Genomic DNA, 15,679 nt, shown 5'->3' on the forward strand with positions numbered 1-15,679 from the left:
GGGGTTGGTTCAGCAGTTACAACACTGCCTGCTTTTGCAGAGGACACAAGGTTTTTTGTTTTTTTGGGTTTTTTTGTTTTTTGTTTTTCGAGACAGGGTTTCTCTGTATAGCCTTGGCTGTCCTGGAACTCACTCTGTAGACCAGGTTGGCCTCGAACTCAGAAATCCGCCTGCCACTGCCTCCCGAGTGCTGGGATTAAAGGTGAGGACACAGGTTTAATTCCCAGCCCCCACTTGGTGGCTCACAAACTATCTGTAACTCCAGTTCCAGAGGATCTGATGCCCTCTTCTGGCTTCCACAGGCACTGTGTGCATACACACACACACACACACACACACACACACACACACACACACACACACACCAGCCAAACAAAGAAACCCCCATGGGCTGGCACTCTGGAGCCCAGTATTTTGTTGTTTGTTAGTTTGAGATAGCATGTCACCATACAGCCCTCAGCAGCCTGGCCTCTGTGGAGATCAGATATGATGCTGTCTTCTGGTCTCCTAGAGAACTAGAGACCCATGTGGTGCAAAACATCCATTCAAAAAAAACAAATAAATAAATAGTTTAAATCTTCACTTGTTTATTTATTTTGCAAAAGGGCCCACTTGCAACCCTGGCTGGCCTGGAACTCACAGAAATCCACCTGTATCTGGAGTGCATGGATTAACGGAGTGGGTAACCATGGCTAGCTTAAAAACTGTTATTACACATATCAGGGGGTGTGGGACGAGCACACACAAGTGTGTGCATGTGTGCCACTAAGCACCCGTGGAGATCGGGACAGTGCAGGAGTCAGTTCTGTCAGCACGTGAGCCCCTGGAATCGCACTCAGGTCTGCCACGCTTGCTCCTCACCGACAGCGTCCCTGGATTTCCCTTCTGTGGGAGCGTTCACTAATGATGCTGTGGTGTTCTGGTGTCATCCCTCTCATCATTGGGGGCTGACTTACAGGTGGGACCCCTCCCCAGGAGGACTATGCATGACATCTGGGACACATGTCATGGAGCTCCTGGCTCAGAGCAGGTGGACTCCAGAGACAACAGTGGGGGAAGGTGCACGTGGAGCCCGGGGTGCCCCACAGACAACACCCTCGCCCCGTGGGGGAATACCAAGCTGAAAAGCTTCCTTGGGCAGGTGGGATGCAGGGCAAAGATCGGTCAGGCCCCTGCAGTGCAATGAGGGCAGGATGCCAGGAGCTGGCTGTGCCGGATCCCGCCTGCACTAATAACTTCTATTACAGGAACACAAACAAGCCATAGGAGAAGCTGACATGCTGTTATTACACACACAGATCAGCAGTGAAGCTGGGCCACCCGCACCGCCCTCTTTCCTCCTGTCTAGCTGTGTTCCTGCTGTGTCCCCCACAGGAGGCAGTGGGGTGGGGGTGGCCTGGCCCCTGCAGCATCCCGGCATGTCCATTTCTCCTCCATGCCCATTCCTCCTGACAGCTGCACAGGTCCTAGCATGGCCCAGGGTCTCCTGCAGCTGGGGCAAGGGCTGTCAGCTAAACTGGAACTTTCAGTAAGAGACACAGAGGCCCCCAGTTGCCAGTGAGCTGGCACTTGGGATGACTCTCAGAGACTCAAGAGATCTAATGGGGAGGGTCCAGATCCACTGCTGCTGCTGTCCCCAGGGGCAGAGCAGTTGGTGCTGGAAAGGAGAGAATGCCATTGTATGCACCCATGTGGGAGGTGCAGACTCCCTGTTGGGATGGCCAGACTAAGGACCTTCCTACCCTGGCCTAGTCTTTGTCACCTGAGCCCATACCTGCAGGGGCATGGTGGCCCCGTGGGGCCCACCTGGGGCCAAGGGAAGCTGGAGAACCATTTGGATGCCCCCCACCCACCCATAGTTAAGTAGAGGATAGAAGGACAGTAAGCCCAGGTGGCACTGTGGGTACATCACCACATCTACATGATGGGGCTCCTCGGGAAAGAACCCCAGAAACTGCTAGCAGAGGCTTCAACCACTGGCAGAGTGGGCCCTTCACTGGGAGCCCGGGGTTCTGAATGTGTGCCAAGCGGCGTGTGAACCTGGGTGTATTACAGCACTAAGGGAGCCCAGGCATTGGGGCTCTGAGGACAATGCCCAAGCCCCAGCTGTCCCCAAGGCCATGTCTCTTTGTGCCTTGTATCATCTGAGTGTCGCTGGGTAGGGGCACACTCGACAAGTCATTTTGGTCACCTGGCCATGGCGACAGGGCACTAGGGAGGAGTCTGACATTCAGCTAACGGAGGGAAGGCAGTGCTGAGGTGAAGCCTGCTACACAGACCCCAGGTTAGGGAAGGTGGTGAGCTGTGGCAGGCTTATGTCCCCAGAGAGTCCTCACTCAGGCTGTCCCAAGATGCTGGCATTACCATGGTGACATGCACCAACGTTGCCAGCTGCTGAGTTTCCCCTGCTCCTGCCTGCATCCTGGGAGTTGTCCCTGTCAGGATGTGGCCCTGGAGTCTCACTGCTATGCCCTCTGCAGAGGAGGCCCCTCCACTCTGGTGATCGCCACACCACAGAGCAAGAGAACAAGAAGGGCTGTTCCTGAGGGCCAGGCAAACAGTCTGGGCTGTCCCCTTGCTCATGTGACCCACATGTACTGTTCCTTTCATAAACTGTCACCTGTCACACAGGAGCAACCAGAAAAACTCGGGTGGCAGTGGCAGGGAGGGCCTGGGCTCCACAGAGAACATGGCAGGGTCCCTGAGGTCACTTTGATCCCCATCTGCCAGTCCCCACCCTGGGCTCCATTCTTGATGGCTCAGGAATGACAACAAAAACTGGAGGGGTGACGGGATATGAGGTGACATGGCCACACAGGCTTTGGTAGAGAACTTTAAGACGTTTTTAAAAGCAGTGTCTGTAGGGCCAGATTCTGGCGGATGGCAGAGACCGGTGACCAGCCCGGGAGGCCTCTGTGTGTGAACCATGGCCCATGAGCGTGGTTGTCAAGGGACGTGCTCTGTGTCCTTCAGGGATTCAGGGCTCACCACTTGAGAAAGACCATTCCGGCCAGAACGGCGTAGCCCAGCACCAGGAACAGCACCTTCAGCAGCTGCTCGCTCCTCTCCTCCAGCTCCTTGGCCAGGATCTCCAGGAAGGTGACAAACAGGAAGGTGCCACCGGCCAGGCCCTGTAGCAGCGCCGATGCCACACTGCTGGCCACGCTGCGGGCACTCTCGATGCCCAGGCCCAACCCAATGCCCACTGGGATCATGGCGCTCACGGTCACAGCCAACTTGGCCGCATCCCTCAGGGGTACCGCACTGCGGGCCATGCTGATGCCCAGGGCCACGGCCACCAGCGTCTCGTGGATGGCCACGCCAACAAACAGGCTGACCACACGCTCACCCTCCTCCTGCAGCCCCAGCGCCAGGCCCTCGAACACAGAGTGTGCAGACAGCGCGAAGACCAGGCTGAGCAGCCGCAGAGGCCCTGGGCGGCCCAGTTCCCGCAGCCGCAGCCCCGCGCCATGGGTGTGCGCTGTGGGCTCAGGGTACAGGCTGTGGCTACGGTTGCCCACACCCACGAACGGGCTCTCGTACTCCGAGTCGCTGCCCGCATCTGAGCCGGCGTTGAAGGTCTCCAGGTCTATAAAGGGAGGCCGCTCCCGGCGGAAGGTCAGCACCAGCTGCTCCACGAACACAGTGAGGAAGAAACCCACCATCATGAGCGTCTCCGCCAGCGGGTAGTCGGTGCTGATGTGGCCCAGGCTCAGCACCTGCTGCAGCTGTGGACACAAGGCTAGGTCAGCTGCAGGCCTCCGTCCCAGGCAGGGGCACTTCAGGAGACTAAGGCAGAAGGGTTGCGAGCCCGAGGGTTACCTGGCCCCAAGGAGACCCCACCTCAAGCAATGACACAGCACAGAGAGCAGGGCATGATGATGCAGGATTCTAATCCCAGCACTCAGAAGCAAGCCAGGGCCACACAGAGAGATCCTGTCTCCATAGGACAACAAAAAGACACAGCCCAAGTCATACCAAGGTTAAAGCAGAGAGGGCCAGAGCGAGGCTGAGAGGCACAGCTCTGTCTTGCATGGCTTCCATTCCCAGCATTGTCCAAAATACGTTTTTAACAGGAAAAAGAGAGAGAGAGAGAGAGAGAGAGAGAGAGAGAGAGAGAGAGAGAGAGAGAGAGGAGAGAGGCCAGCAAGACAGCTCATGGGTCAAGGCACTTGCCACCAAGCCTGACAACCTGAGTTCAAACCCCTTGGGACCGACATGATGGAAGGCAGAAACCAACTCCAGAAAGCCTGTGATCATCACACACACACAGGTATCAGAAACTTATAAAATAGAAGGGAAAACTGTGCTGAGAAACAAGGCTGCTGGCTGGCTTGCCTGGGCTGTCTCAAGAGATGATTCCAGTCATGAGAGACAGCACTGTGAACTGTGCTTGCTGCAAAGGATGTCTGAAGCCCAGCCCTGTTGGGTGAGCTGTCACATGTACACCCGAGGGCAGAGAGTGGAGAGCAAGGCCACCAAGGGCCCAGGTTCCAGCCTGAGGCTGTGGCAGGTAGCTGCAGAGCAAGACCTGGTCACCTCAGACTCCTCATGGGCACAGACGGAGGCCACTGTAGCCTGTGGTGAGCTGGGGTCTCACCAGCATCCTAGCAGCAGGAATCCTTGCTCACTTCTGGCAAGGATGCCCCAACCCCCAGTCACTGCAGCCTTGACAGAGGCTTTTCTAGCTCCAGGACTAAGGTCTCCAAGTCCCTAATGGCCAGGGCAGCTGCCGGGAGACCAGGCCCACCCAGGTCTAACATGACTCCCTTCACATATGCAGAGCTGGCAGCCCTCACTACCTCTACAGTCTGAGATACAACTGTCCCCTGAAGGAGGTTACACTGTCTTCCACCCTGCTCATGACCCATGCAGCCACACTGATGGGGATAGGCTGGGGCCTCTCCAACCACAGCCAGTGAAAACAGGGACCTAGGGCTGGCAAGTGGCCAGAATGTGTCCTGGTGTCTGTCTCCTGGGTCCCTGAGGACCCCAGGAAGCTCTGCCCAGACTCCTGCTCGGCCCACAGGAAGCTTGAGGAGACACACCCAAGCTGTGTCAAGGTGCTATGCCACAATATATGTTGTAGCAAGAGCCGATGGAGAGGAAGCAACAGGAGCCATTGCACATGGCCTGTGGACTCTGGAGTGGGCAACTGCTCTGTCTGAAATTCACTACCCACTGGGCTCACCTGTGGGATAGCCCCAGTGCCAGGTAAATAGATAAGGCTCAGACAGGGAAGCGTCTGACACAAGGTCACACAACAATTTGCTTTCTCCTCCCTGTCTTCCTCGGGTATCTGTGTTGGAATCCACGGGAGCTTGGGAGATGCTGGTTTGCTTTGCTGTAACCCCAGAACCCATCTGGAAGGCTGGGTGTGGTGGCACATGCCTGTAAGCACAGGCCAGGGCAGAGGGCAGAAGCAGAGGGATCCCTGGGGCTTACTGGCCTCCTCTGCCTCAGTAAACTCCAAGTTCAATAAGACCCTGTCCCAGAAAACGAGGTGAACAGGACTACAGAAGACACCAACCTCTGGCCTTCACACACACACATGCACACACACACACACACACACACACACACACACACACGCATGCACCTGAGCCCCTCAGCCCCCCAGCTCCCCACTGAGGCCTCACCTTGTCCCTCACTGCAGGCAGCAGTGCATTAAAGCATGTAGCCAGGAATACGCCACCCCCGAAGGTGTTGCAGAGGGACAGGACCTTCTTGGAGCGGTGCGCCTTCTCCAAGTCAGCCTCGATGACCTTCACAGGCAGCAGGGAGCCCAGCAGCATGAAGAAGAACACGCCCACCATGCAGAGGACCTTGGCCACCAGAAGCTTCGTCATGGTGGCCGCCAGGGTCACACAGGGCCAAAGCACAAATGGAGTCACAGGCCAAAGGCTGTGGGGGCTACCGGCCCCAGTCGCAGGGCCAGGCATTCATGGCTCTGCTCAGAAGCTGTGAGGACAGGGCAGACATGTTAGCTGTGTAGTCACTAAGGAGTGGTAGTGACCAGTCAGCCACACGGGGCCTACTAGTCTACTCTGGGAGTCACTCACAGACATGGGCATACACGCTTATACAACTGAAGGTGATACAGGGCTAGGGAGGTGGTGCAGGCAGGCAGGACCTCAGACAGGAGGCTACCCAGGGCCTGCTGGCAGCCAGCTGCAAGGAACCAGGGAGCTCCAGGTTCCTGAGACCCTGACTCCAGAACTAAGGTGGAGAGCAACTGAGCAAGACACTGGGGGTTTACCTCTGGCTTTCAGTACATGCACAAATTCACACACACACACATGCACACACACATGCATTCACACACATACACATTCACAAACATGCACACAGACACACATTCACACACATGCACACACAGATGCACACACATGCACATTCACACACATGCACACAGACACACATTCACACACATGCACACAGACACACACTCACATACATGCACACAGACATGCATTCACACACATGTACATTCACACACACGTGCACACAGACACACATTCATGCAGGGCACAGGAAGCTGAATATATTTAGCTCCTGGTTCCGTGCTGACAGCTGCTTGGTAGCCACCTGAGCTGAGTAGCTTCCAGGTTAAACACAAGCATGGAATGATCCCATTGGTGCTAGAGCACTCTCATGGTGTTGCTGCCCTGACAGAGAATCTCAACCTGTTACCCCAAGGATAGGCCTTACATAACTGGTGTCAACTCAACTCAACTCACACCAGCCTGCCAGAGTCCTGATTGCCAAGACTGTGCCAGCCCCAGGGTTTTTACACAGACTACTTCGTCTGCCTGGAGCATCCCCGCCCTGCCCCACCCCACCCCACATCCCTGGATCCTCCACAGGTATCTTTATATTTTGTCCCTGGGAAGGCCTCCTGCAGACCACCTGACTCCTGCTCCCAGCTGCAGCCCTGGTACCCACCTTGAGGCTTGGTGCAGGGCAGGTGCAAGGTGGCAGCTGGCTCAGTGGATGTGGTGGCCAAAATGTAGGGTTGTTCTTACGTGTTCTCCTGCCTCACAAAGCATGGTTCATTAGGAGTGAAGCTGCTTCCCTCGTGCTGCTGAACACACCCCGGCTCACCCTCTGCAGTCAGCGGCATCCTGTCCCTGCCCTAGCCCTGTCCCTTCTACTGCACCAAAGGGACTGTATATATCTGGGTTGTCCTGGAACTTTGGAGGTGGAGAAAGGGGACCACAGGGACATGCTGTCCAGCCACTCTGGCCCAGTCAACAGCTCTAGGCTCTCAATGCTGAAAGTACTGGGTGCCTTTCCAGAGGACCTGGATTTGGTTCCCAGCACCCACATGGTGGACCACAACCCACCTGTAGATCCAGCTCCTGGGGACCCAATGCCCCTCCTGGTCTCTGCAGGCACCAGGCACATAAGGGGTACATGTGGGGAACTGAAGGCTGGTCTCCAGTCAAACTGAGGTCTGAACCCCGATGGTTATAATTCACCTAAATGACACGGTAGGTGTTCCCTCATGCTCCTGGAACTCCGGCCCCTGACTAAGGTACCACCTCCCACAGCCCCCTCAAGAGAAGCATGGTCAGTAGTCATGTAAGCAATGGCCCAAGCTTCTGACCTTCAGGCTAAACTCCTCCCCAGTTACCTAGCAACAGGGAAGACCATAAATCTCTCTCTCTCTCCCTCTCCCTCTCCCTTTCTCGCTCTCTCTCTCTCTCTCTCTCCCTCTCTCTCTCTCTCTCTCTCTCCCTTTCTCTCTCTCTCTCCCCTGCATTTCTATAATAAAGCTCTTAAATGAGTCAGGCATGCTCACCCTGGGCCCTGTGGAAAAGCGTCCGGCAGCTCTGCCTGCATCTGCCTGCCCAGAGCACAGGAACCCTAGCAGGACGTTAGACCCCTTTTCCTCCCCCACTTTTCCCCAGGGCCCCCAGGGTCCCCCTTTATTTTGTTCCCAACAGGTGCACAGCCATGAAAAGAAGCAAAACACACATATATGTAAAATGTTAAATTATGGGAGCGATCAAGGAAGACACTGATATGGAAGTTTAGGCTCCTCACGTGTGCACATACACGGTCTGAAGGGATGTGACTATCATCTTAGTACACAGGAGGGTGAGGCGGGACAACGGCTACACATTTGAGACCAGCCTGGACAGTGAGGAAGACCCTACTTCAGAATAAAGTAATACAACAAAATTTAAAAAGAAAATACAGCCGGGCAGTGGTGGCGCACGCCTTTAGTCCCAGCACTTGGGAGGCAGAGGCAGGCAGATTACTGAGTTCGAGGCCAGCCTGGTCTACAAAGTGAGTTCCAGGACAGCCAGGTTTACAAAGAGAAACCCTGACTTGGAAAGAAATATAAATAAAGAAATGAAATAATAAGATAAGATAGTAGCAGCAGAGACACTCTCAGCAGTTGAGAGCACTGGCTGTTTTTGCAGATGACCAAGGTTCCATTCTAGCCTAGAAAGATCTATCTATTCCCCTCTTCTGGCCGCTTTGGGCACTGCACACATGTGCATAAACACAGACACATAAAATAAATTTGAAAAGTAAATTTTGTCGAAAAAAAAAAGAAGGAAAGTAAATTTTAAAAATGAAAATAGGCCGGGCAGTGGTGGCGCACGCCTTTAATCCCAGCACTTGGGAGGCAGAGGCAGGCGGATTTCTGAGTTCGAGGCCAGCCTGGTCTACAAAGTGAGTTCCAGGACAGCCAGGGCTATACAGAGAAACCCTGTCTCAAAAAACAAAAAAAACAAAAACAAAAACAAAAACAAAAAAAAAAATGAAAATAAAATACGAAAGAAAATTAGGATGAAATAAATAAGGTTAAAATTAAGTTAAACTTTAAAATTAAAATATTCTAGAGGAATATTATAAAGGACATAATTACTATAATTTTTTAAAAAATTAACAACAAAAATAACTCCCTTAAAGTCCTTCCCTCCACTGCTGTGAACACAAGGCAAAGTGCATACAACAGGCGCCCAATTGATGCTAGAAGACAGGGTCAGGTAGGGATACCTCGGGTGCTCTCAAAATCGGGCCAGTCGGGGCAGGGCTGGCGGGCGACAAGCTCAGTCTTTCCTTAATCACTTATTGTGCGCCTACTGTGTGCTCCACTCAGCCTCACACTGAAGCAAAGACTCTGTGAACAGGCAGGCACGGTCGGCCAGGGCCCTCGGCTCCGCCCTGCCCCAAGCCCGCCACGCCCAGGCCACGCCCTGACCCCTCTTGTACCTCTGACAGCTCCTCAGGCCTCCAGCCAGTGCCACCTGCCGCCAACTGCCCCGCGGTCCGGACCCCGCCGCAGCGGACCAGCCGAGACCCCCGGGGCTGCGAGCTGCTACCTACGCCCCGCCCACATCAGCGTCTATTGGACACTGTCAGTGCCACTCGACAGAACTCATAGTCCATTGGTCGATGCTGCTGCCAATCCTTCTGCAACGCCTACTGGCTCCGGAAAGCAGTTTTCTCCTTTCTAAACATGAGTGCAGCTACCAAATGATTCCGATAGAAAACACTACTTGGCAACATAGTTCCGGAAGTAGGGCCTCCATCCCGGAGCTGTCCAGGGTCGCGTGGTACTGAATGAGTGTGGCTGGAGGCTTGGCAGGAAGCGATTTCCTACAGCGAATGGAACATTCTTGAAGTCTTTCCTCGCGGCTTAAGAAGATACAGGCGTCCACCAAATATCTATTGATAGCCAGAATAAATTCAAGCTCAAGAGGTCTACTGTGCCCCTCAATCACTACAGTTACTAACAATGTAATCATTCTACCCATACCTGCAGCCTAGGAAATGTCTCCTGAAGTGACATGGCACCTGAGTAGAGCCTACAGATACTACACAGTATGCCTTATTTTTACATTCATTTGTTTGAGCTACGGTCTTGCTGAGCAGCCCAGGCTGGGTGGCATGCAGAAAGCTCAGAATCCTCCTGCATCAGCTTCCCGAGCGCTTGGATTGTAGGTGTGAGTCACCATACCTGGCCTCCTGCTATATCTAGAGCACCTCACACAATATGTATGCTGTGTAAACCGTGCTTTTACTGTGCTAGACAACAAAGATGACAAAGACGCTTCATTCACTGCAGATCAAAGCTTTACAGAACACTATAGTTTTACACATGGTGATGTATGTCTGTCATCCCAGCACACTCTGGAGGCTGAGGCAGAAGATCCATGTACTCTGTCTTCCAAGACTGGCCTACAGAATGAGACACTGTATCAAAAGAGCCATGCACAGCACACTAACACATGAGCCTACCCTGATGTATGTGACATGAGCTTCTCGTATTTTCACTTATTTATTTGGTTTTTGAGACAGGGTTTCTGGCTGACCTAGAAGTCACTCTGTAGACCAGGCTAGCCTCAAACTCAGAGATATGCCTGCCTCTGCCTCCCAGAGTGCTCAGAATAAAAAATATGCGCCACCATTGTCCATCTAAATAAGTAAATAACTTATTTTTTTAAAGATTTATTTGGTTTGATTTTATGTGTATGAATGCTTTGCCTGCATGTCTAAGTGCCATGTGTGTCTCTGGTGCCCAAAGAGGTCAGAGGAAAGTGTTGCATGACCTTGGGTCAGAGTCACAGGTGGTCCTGAGCTACAATGTGTGAAACAAACCTGCATTCTCTGTGAGAGCAGCCAGTCAGTCTTCTTAACTGATGAGCTGTGTTCAGTCCTCCTTTCTAATTGTTAAATAGTATTCTATTGTTTGGATTAACTAACTATAGATCTGCTTGAATTTTGTTGGAGAGTTGGGGTGTTTCCAGATAAAAGTCATTTCTTTTGTTTTGTTTTGTTTTTCAAGACAGGGTTCTCAGGACAGCCTTGGCTGTCCTGGAACTCACTCTGGAGACCAGGCTGGCCTCCAACTCATTAATCCGCCTGCCTCTGCCTCCCAAGTGCTGGGATTAAAGATGTGCACCACCAAGCCCAGCAAAGGTCATTTCTAAACCAGCAGATTTGAAGCCATTGTGTGAAGAACAGTGACGCCTGGGGACTTTCTCCTTCCTGGCTAACAGACAGTACAGATGGGCGTCCAGTGTATACTCATCCTATGGCGCAGCCACAGCTCTGTGTATCTAGTCAATAGAAACTAATATATATTCACTCAAAGATTTGAAGCAAACATGGCTGACAGCATCATATGAATTATGGCTGAGTTCATCAAGTCACTATATCAAATATCCTAAACTAATTAAATTTTTTGTTTGTTCATTAGTTTTGTTTTATTCAGACAGGATTTATCTGTGTAGCCCTGGCTGTCATAGAACTTGCTTTATAGACCAGGCTGGCCTCAAATTCAGAGATCTGCCTGCTTCTGCCTCTCAAGTCCTGGGATAACACAACCAACTTATCTTTTTTAACAGGTCTAAAATAAACATATCCTAGCACTTGGAAAATTGAGGCAGGAAGATGAGGTCAGCTTCGGTTAATTCCTAAGGTCAAGGCCAGGCAAAACCACATGATGCCCTACAGGGAAGGGCTAGGGAGACATTGAGATGGGTCAGTGGATCAAAGGAACTTGGCTCACAAGATTGCAATGCCTGGGACCATGCAGGGTTGGAAAAGTAGTACAGACTCTGAATTGTTCTCTGGCCTCCAAATACATGACATGTCACATACATGTGCTGTACCCCCACTGTGCAAACATACATGAAGTAGTAGAAGTAATAACAATTACAACATTTACTTCATAAGTGCTGGGATCAACCAGGTATAGTAGTGCAAACCTTTTCTCCCAGCATTCAGGAAAGAGTAGAGGCAGGTAGATCTCTGTGAGTTCAAGACCAGCCTGATTTATATAGCAAGTTACAGGACATTCAGGATTACATAGAAAGACTGTGGTAGTTTGAATAGCTATGGTCCCAGTACATTCACGTGTTTGAATGCTTGGCCATAGGGAGTGGCACTGTTAGGAGGTGGTGCCTTGTTGGGGGAATTTCTACTGTGGAGGTGGGTTTTGAGATTTTCTATGCTCAAGCTTGCTCAGTGTGAAATTTCAGTTTTCTCCTGGCTGCCTTCAGATGAAGATGTAGAACTCTTGGCTGCTGATGCACCATGCCTGCCTGGATGCTGCCATGCTTCCTGCTATGATGAAAATGGGCTGAACCTCTGAACCTGTAAGCTAGCCCCAGTGAAGTGTCTGCCTTTACAAGAGTTGCCTTGGTCATGGTGTCTGTTCACAGCCATGAAACTCTAAGACAGAAAAACAAACAAAGGGAGTTGGGAGTTGGTTCACAGCAGAAGCTCTGACATTTGAGATGTTGAGGCCAGCCTGCACTACAAATTGGGACATAGATAAAGATTTTTAAAAGATACAAACTGAGCGGGGAAAGTAGTGGCTCACTTCTTTAATCCTAGCACTTAGGAGGCAGAGGCAGGGGAATTTCTGAGTTCCAGACCAGCCTGGTTTACAGAGTGAATTCCAGGACAGTCAGGGCCTGTAAGGGCTACACAGAGAAACCCTGTCTCAAAAAAAAAAAAAAAAAAAGATACAAACTGGCATCTAACAACCATCCATAACTCCAGATTCAGGAGATCTGACGATGGATGGTGACCTCCATGCCACCAGGCATACATGCAGACAAAATACTCACACACTCAAATAAAAAAAAATAACTCTTCTATAGATATAACTGGTTCTAGAGACATCTCAGTGGTTAGCAGCATGGCTGCCTTTGCAGGGGAATTGGACTCAATTCTCAGCAGTCACATGGTGCCTTACCACCATTAATAACTCCAGTCATAGGTTATCTGACCTCCTCTTCTGGCCTCTGTGGTCCTGGGCAGAAAAGTGATGTGCAGACAAAACTACCATATGTATAAAAATATATTATATTAAAATATATATAAACTATGGAGTTCTCAAGCTGAAAACCCTAATATTCATTGAGAAGTAGATAAAAAAAATACTGTGGTAAATTCATACAGTGGAAGAGTATGCAATACTCAAAATGACTCGAAACACACAGAGAATACGCAGGGGCTGTCACTCCAGAACATTCCAGGAAAAGGCAGCACAAGGAAAGCTGCCCTTCTTTTGGCTGGGGCTGCAGATCTGCAGAGGATCCCAAATGTAAGGAGTACTGTCACATGAATGTTTATCGTCACAACCCCCAAATGTACACAGACAATAGTAATGGGAGGGAAGGAAGCTTAGTCTAGCCACTAGTAAGCATGCAAACTGTTGAACTCTTTTGAATTTTGAGACAGGGCTTAGGTCTGTAGTTGTCTGGCCTGAAAGTTGATTCTCCTGCCTCAGCCTCCCTAGTGCTGAGATGGCAAGAGTGAAGCTGGCTCAGTAGTTTGGACCTTGAACAGGACAGGGAGGGGGGTGGGAACCAACCTCCCGAAAGGAGCTCACAGCTCTGAGAATGACCTTGCAGGCAGCACTGTGCACATTCATCCGCAGGCCCCAGCTCCTGTAGGGAAAGTTTGTGAGCCTGTGCCAGCCAGGTCCTGTGAGGGGTCCCTCTGTGACTTGTGCATGGGTGGCCAGCTGAGCCACTTCAGGCTAGAGGGACGTTTTCTCATTCCTGCAAGGATAACCTACTCCAAGAGCGCAAAGCTTATGTCTGGGCACCGGGAGTGTTTCTAGGATGCAGGACTGATGGCGAAGCTGTGGCTTTGCCCACCTTGTCCTGATGTTGCAAGAACAGGCAGGGTGTCCGGAGGCCTGGAGGCTAAGGCACAGAGAGACCCCTGCTGGCCACACTTGGAACAGCCTCAACATCTCTCGGTTGAGTTCATATTTTTGAAACACTTTGTCAAAGGGGCAGAGACATAAAGAGGCTTATGTGACCACCAGTCTTTCTTTTCCTTTGAGCCAAGGTCTCACTATGTAGCATGGCTGTCCTAGAACTATGTAGACCAGGCTGGCCTCGAATTTATAGGGATGCACCTGCCTGTGCCTTCCCAGTGCCGGGATTCAATTTACTCCCTTTACACCTGCATGGGTGTTCCTGTGCACTGCGTGGGTGTTCCTGTGCACCAGATGCAGTGCTGCAGGAGGCCACGGGGAGCATCACACCCACTGGAACTTTGAGTTACAGTTGTGAAGAGCCATGCAAGCACTAAGAACAAAACGTCAGAATTCTGAAAAGATGGCTTAGCGGTTAAGAGCATTGACTGCTCTTCTAGAGGTCCTGAGTTCAATCCCCGGGAGCTGCATAACTCATGAGCATCTATGATGGGATTCAATGCCCTCAAGAAGACTAGACTGCAGCTGCTGGTTCATATGTGGACTGAACTCCTGGTATCCTGACAACAAATTAGTGGACTTTCAATCAAAGAACTATTTCTAAACAGGTCCACTTCACCCATGTCCTAATAACTTTTGTCTTCCACTATCTCTAATGGGTAGTGGGCTAAAGGACAGGTTGAAAAATTTTTATGCCTATATGCATCTAAGTTCAAGGCCAGCTTGGTCTACAGAATGAGTTCCATGGCAGGCAGGACCACACAAAGAAATCCTGTCTTGAAAAACTAAACCCAACCCAACACTTCTGATATGCTGGGAATGGGACAGGTGCTCCAAGATGTCTGGGCCCTTCTGTCTCTGGGGCCTATACCCACTGCAGGAAGGGACTCAGTGTCAGCCAGGCATCCCTAGATACGGCCCAGTTCCCGTGACAATTTGTATTCCCAAGGCAGTCTGGATCCCATGAGAGGTCAGCCACTACAGGGACCCTCAAGGTGTCAGCAGAGAAGGATGTCACAAAGCTGTTAGAGCCCACACCTGTCCAGTCCAAAAGCACCTGCTGGGTGAGCCAATCCTGATAAGGGTGGCCTTGAACTCCTGGTTCTCCAACTTCTCCCGAGTGCTAGTATAACTCACCTGAACCCTGACCTGTGGTTCAGCTTTTCTGTGATTGCAATGTTGGACCTGAAGTCTCAGGCCTCTCATCCCAGCACTCAGGTTGGAACAGGACTCCTGAGTTCGTGGCTAGCCTGGGCTCTACATAAAGAGCATGTCTCAGGGAAGAAACCCAACTACTGTGGGGCTGCAGAGTTCTAAGCAGAGGCTGAACCGGAAGTTAGCTTGGCATCTGTTGGCAAGTCTTTTCGAGACAAGATGCTGCTGTTGGCAGTCACCTGGCAAGCCTGTAGACACATGGGCCACCTTTGGGAGACAGCTTGCATTTGAGTATGTTCTATTTCTTGTTTCCCCTCCCAAATGAGGATCTCCACATAGGTGGGACAAAGTCCTCAAGGGTGGGCCGACCATGATGACCCGGCTGGTAAGGGCGCTTATCACTAACCCTGATGACCTAAGTTCCATCACTGGGAGAGGACTGACCACACACACACCCTGTGGCACTGATGCTCCTCCCCACCCCCGATTTAAAAGACAGGGTTTCTCTGTGTAACCCTGGATGACCCGGAACTCAAAAGATTCACCTGCCTCTGCCTCACCAACGCTGGGGTTAAGGGCATGCAAAACCTTAAAAAGTTATGGTTTCTGATTCAGAGAACACATGTATGTCTGGCTGGGTAACAGGCACATAGATGGAGGCCAACACCCTCAAGCTCCGGGGTGCCTGTTACCCACAATTCTCCCTGCTACAAACCCCAGACATGGCCAGCCAAGTATTTGCGTTAACAAGAAGGAAGATGGTCACCAACACTGGGGATTGAGTGCAGTTACACCCAGGGATATCCACTCTTTAGACTACAC

General features: G+C 51.5%; 1 protein-coding gene across 6 annotated transcripts; it reads right to left on the reverse strand.

Moving 5' to 3' along the window:
* Positions 1 to 567: 567 nt before the first annotated feature.
* Slc39a3 (solute carrier family 39 (zinc transporter), member 3) lies at positions 568 to 9,366 on the reverse strand. 6 transcript variants are annotated; one of them, XM_006513027.3, is made up of 5 exons: positions 9,232 to 9,366; positions 9,016 to 9,139; positions 6,946 to 7,033; positions 5,640 to 5,961; positions 568 to 3,728 (listed from the first exon to the last, which is right to left on the reverse strand). In XM_006513027.3, exons 4-5 carry the CDS (start codon positions 5,940 to 5,942, stop codon positions 2,985 to 2,987), a joined length of 1,047 nt encoding a protein of 348 aa, XP_006513090.1. In that variant the 5' UTR covers positions 5,943 to 5,961; positions 6,946 to 7,033; positions 9,016 to 9,139; positions 9,232 to 9,366; the 3' UTR covers positions 568 to 2,984. The 6 variants fall into 6 exon arrangements, with proteins under 6 accessions (XP_006513090.1, XP_030100662.1, NP_001345827.2 ...); XM_030244802.1 differs by having other exon boundaries at positions 6,946 to 7,037; NM_001358898.2 differs by lacking the exon at positions 9,016 to 9,139 and having other exon boundaries at positions 9,232 to 9,343.
* Between the last annotated feature and the right edge of the window lie 6,313 nt (positions 9,367 to 15,679).

Source organism: Mus musculus, chromosome 10, assembly GCF_000001635.26.
Source record: "Mus musculus strain C57BL/6J chromosome 10, GRCm38.p6 C57BL/6J".
NCBI classification, from domain to species: Eukaryota; Metazoa; Chordata; class Mammalia; order Rodentia; family Muridae; genus Mus; species Mus musculus.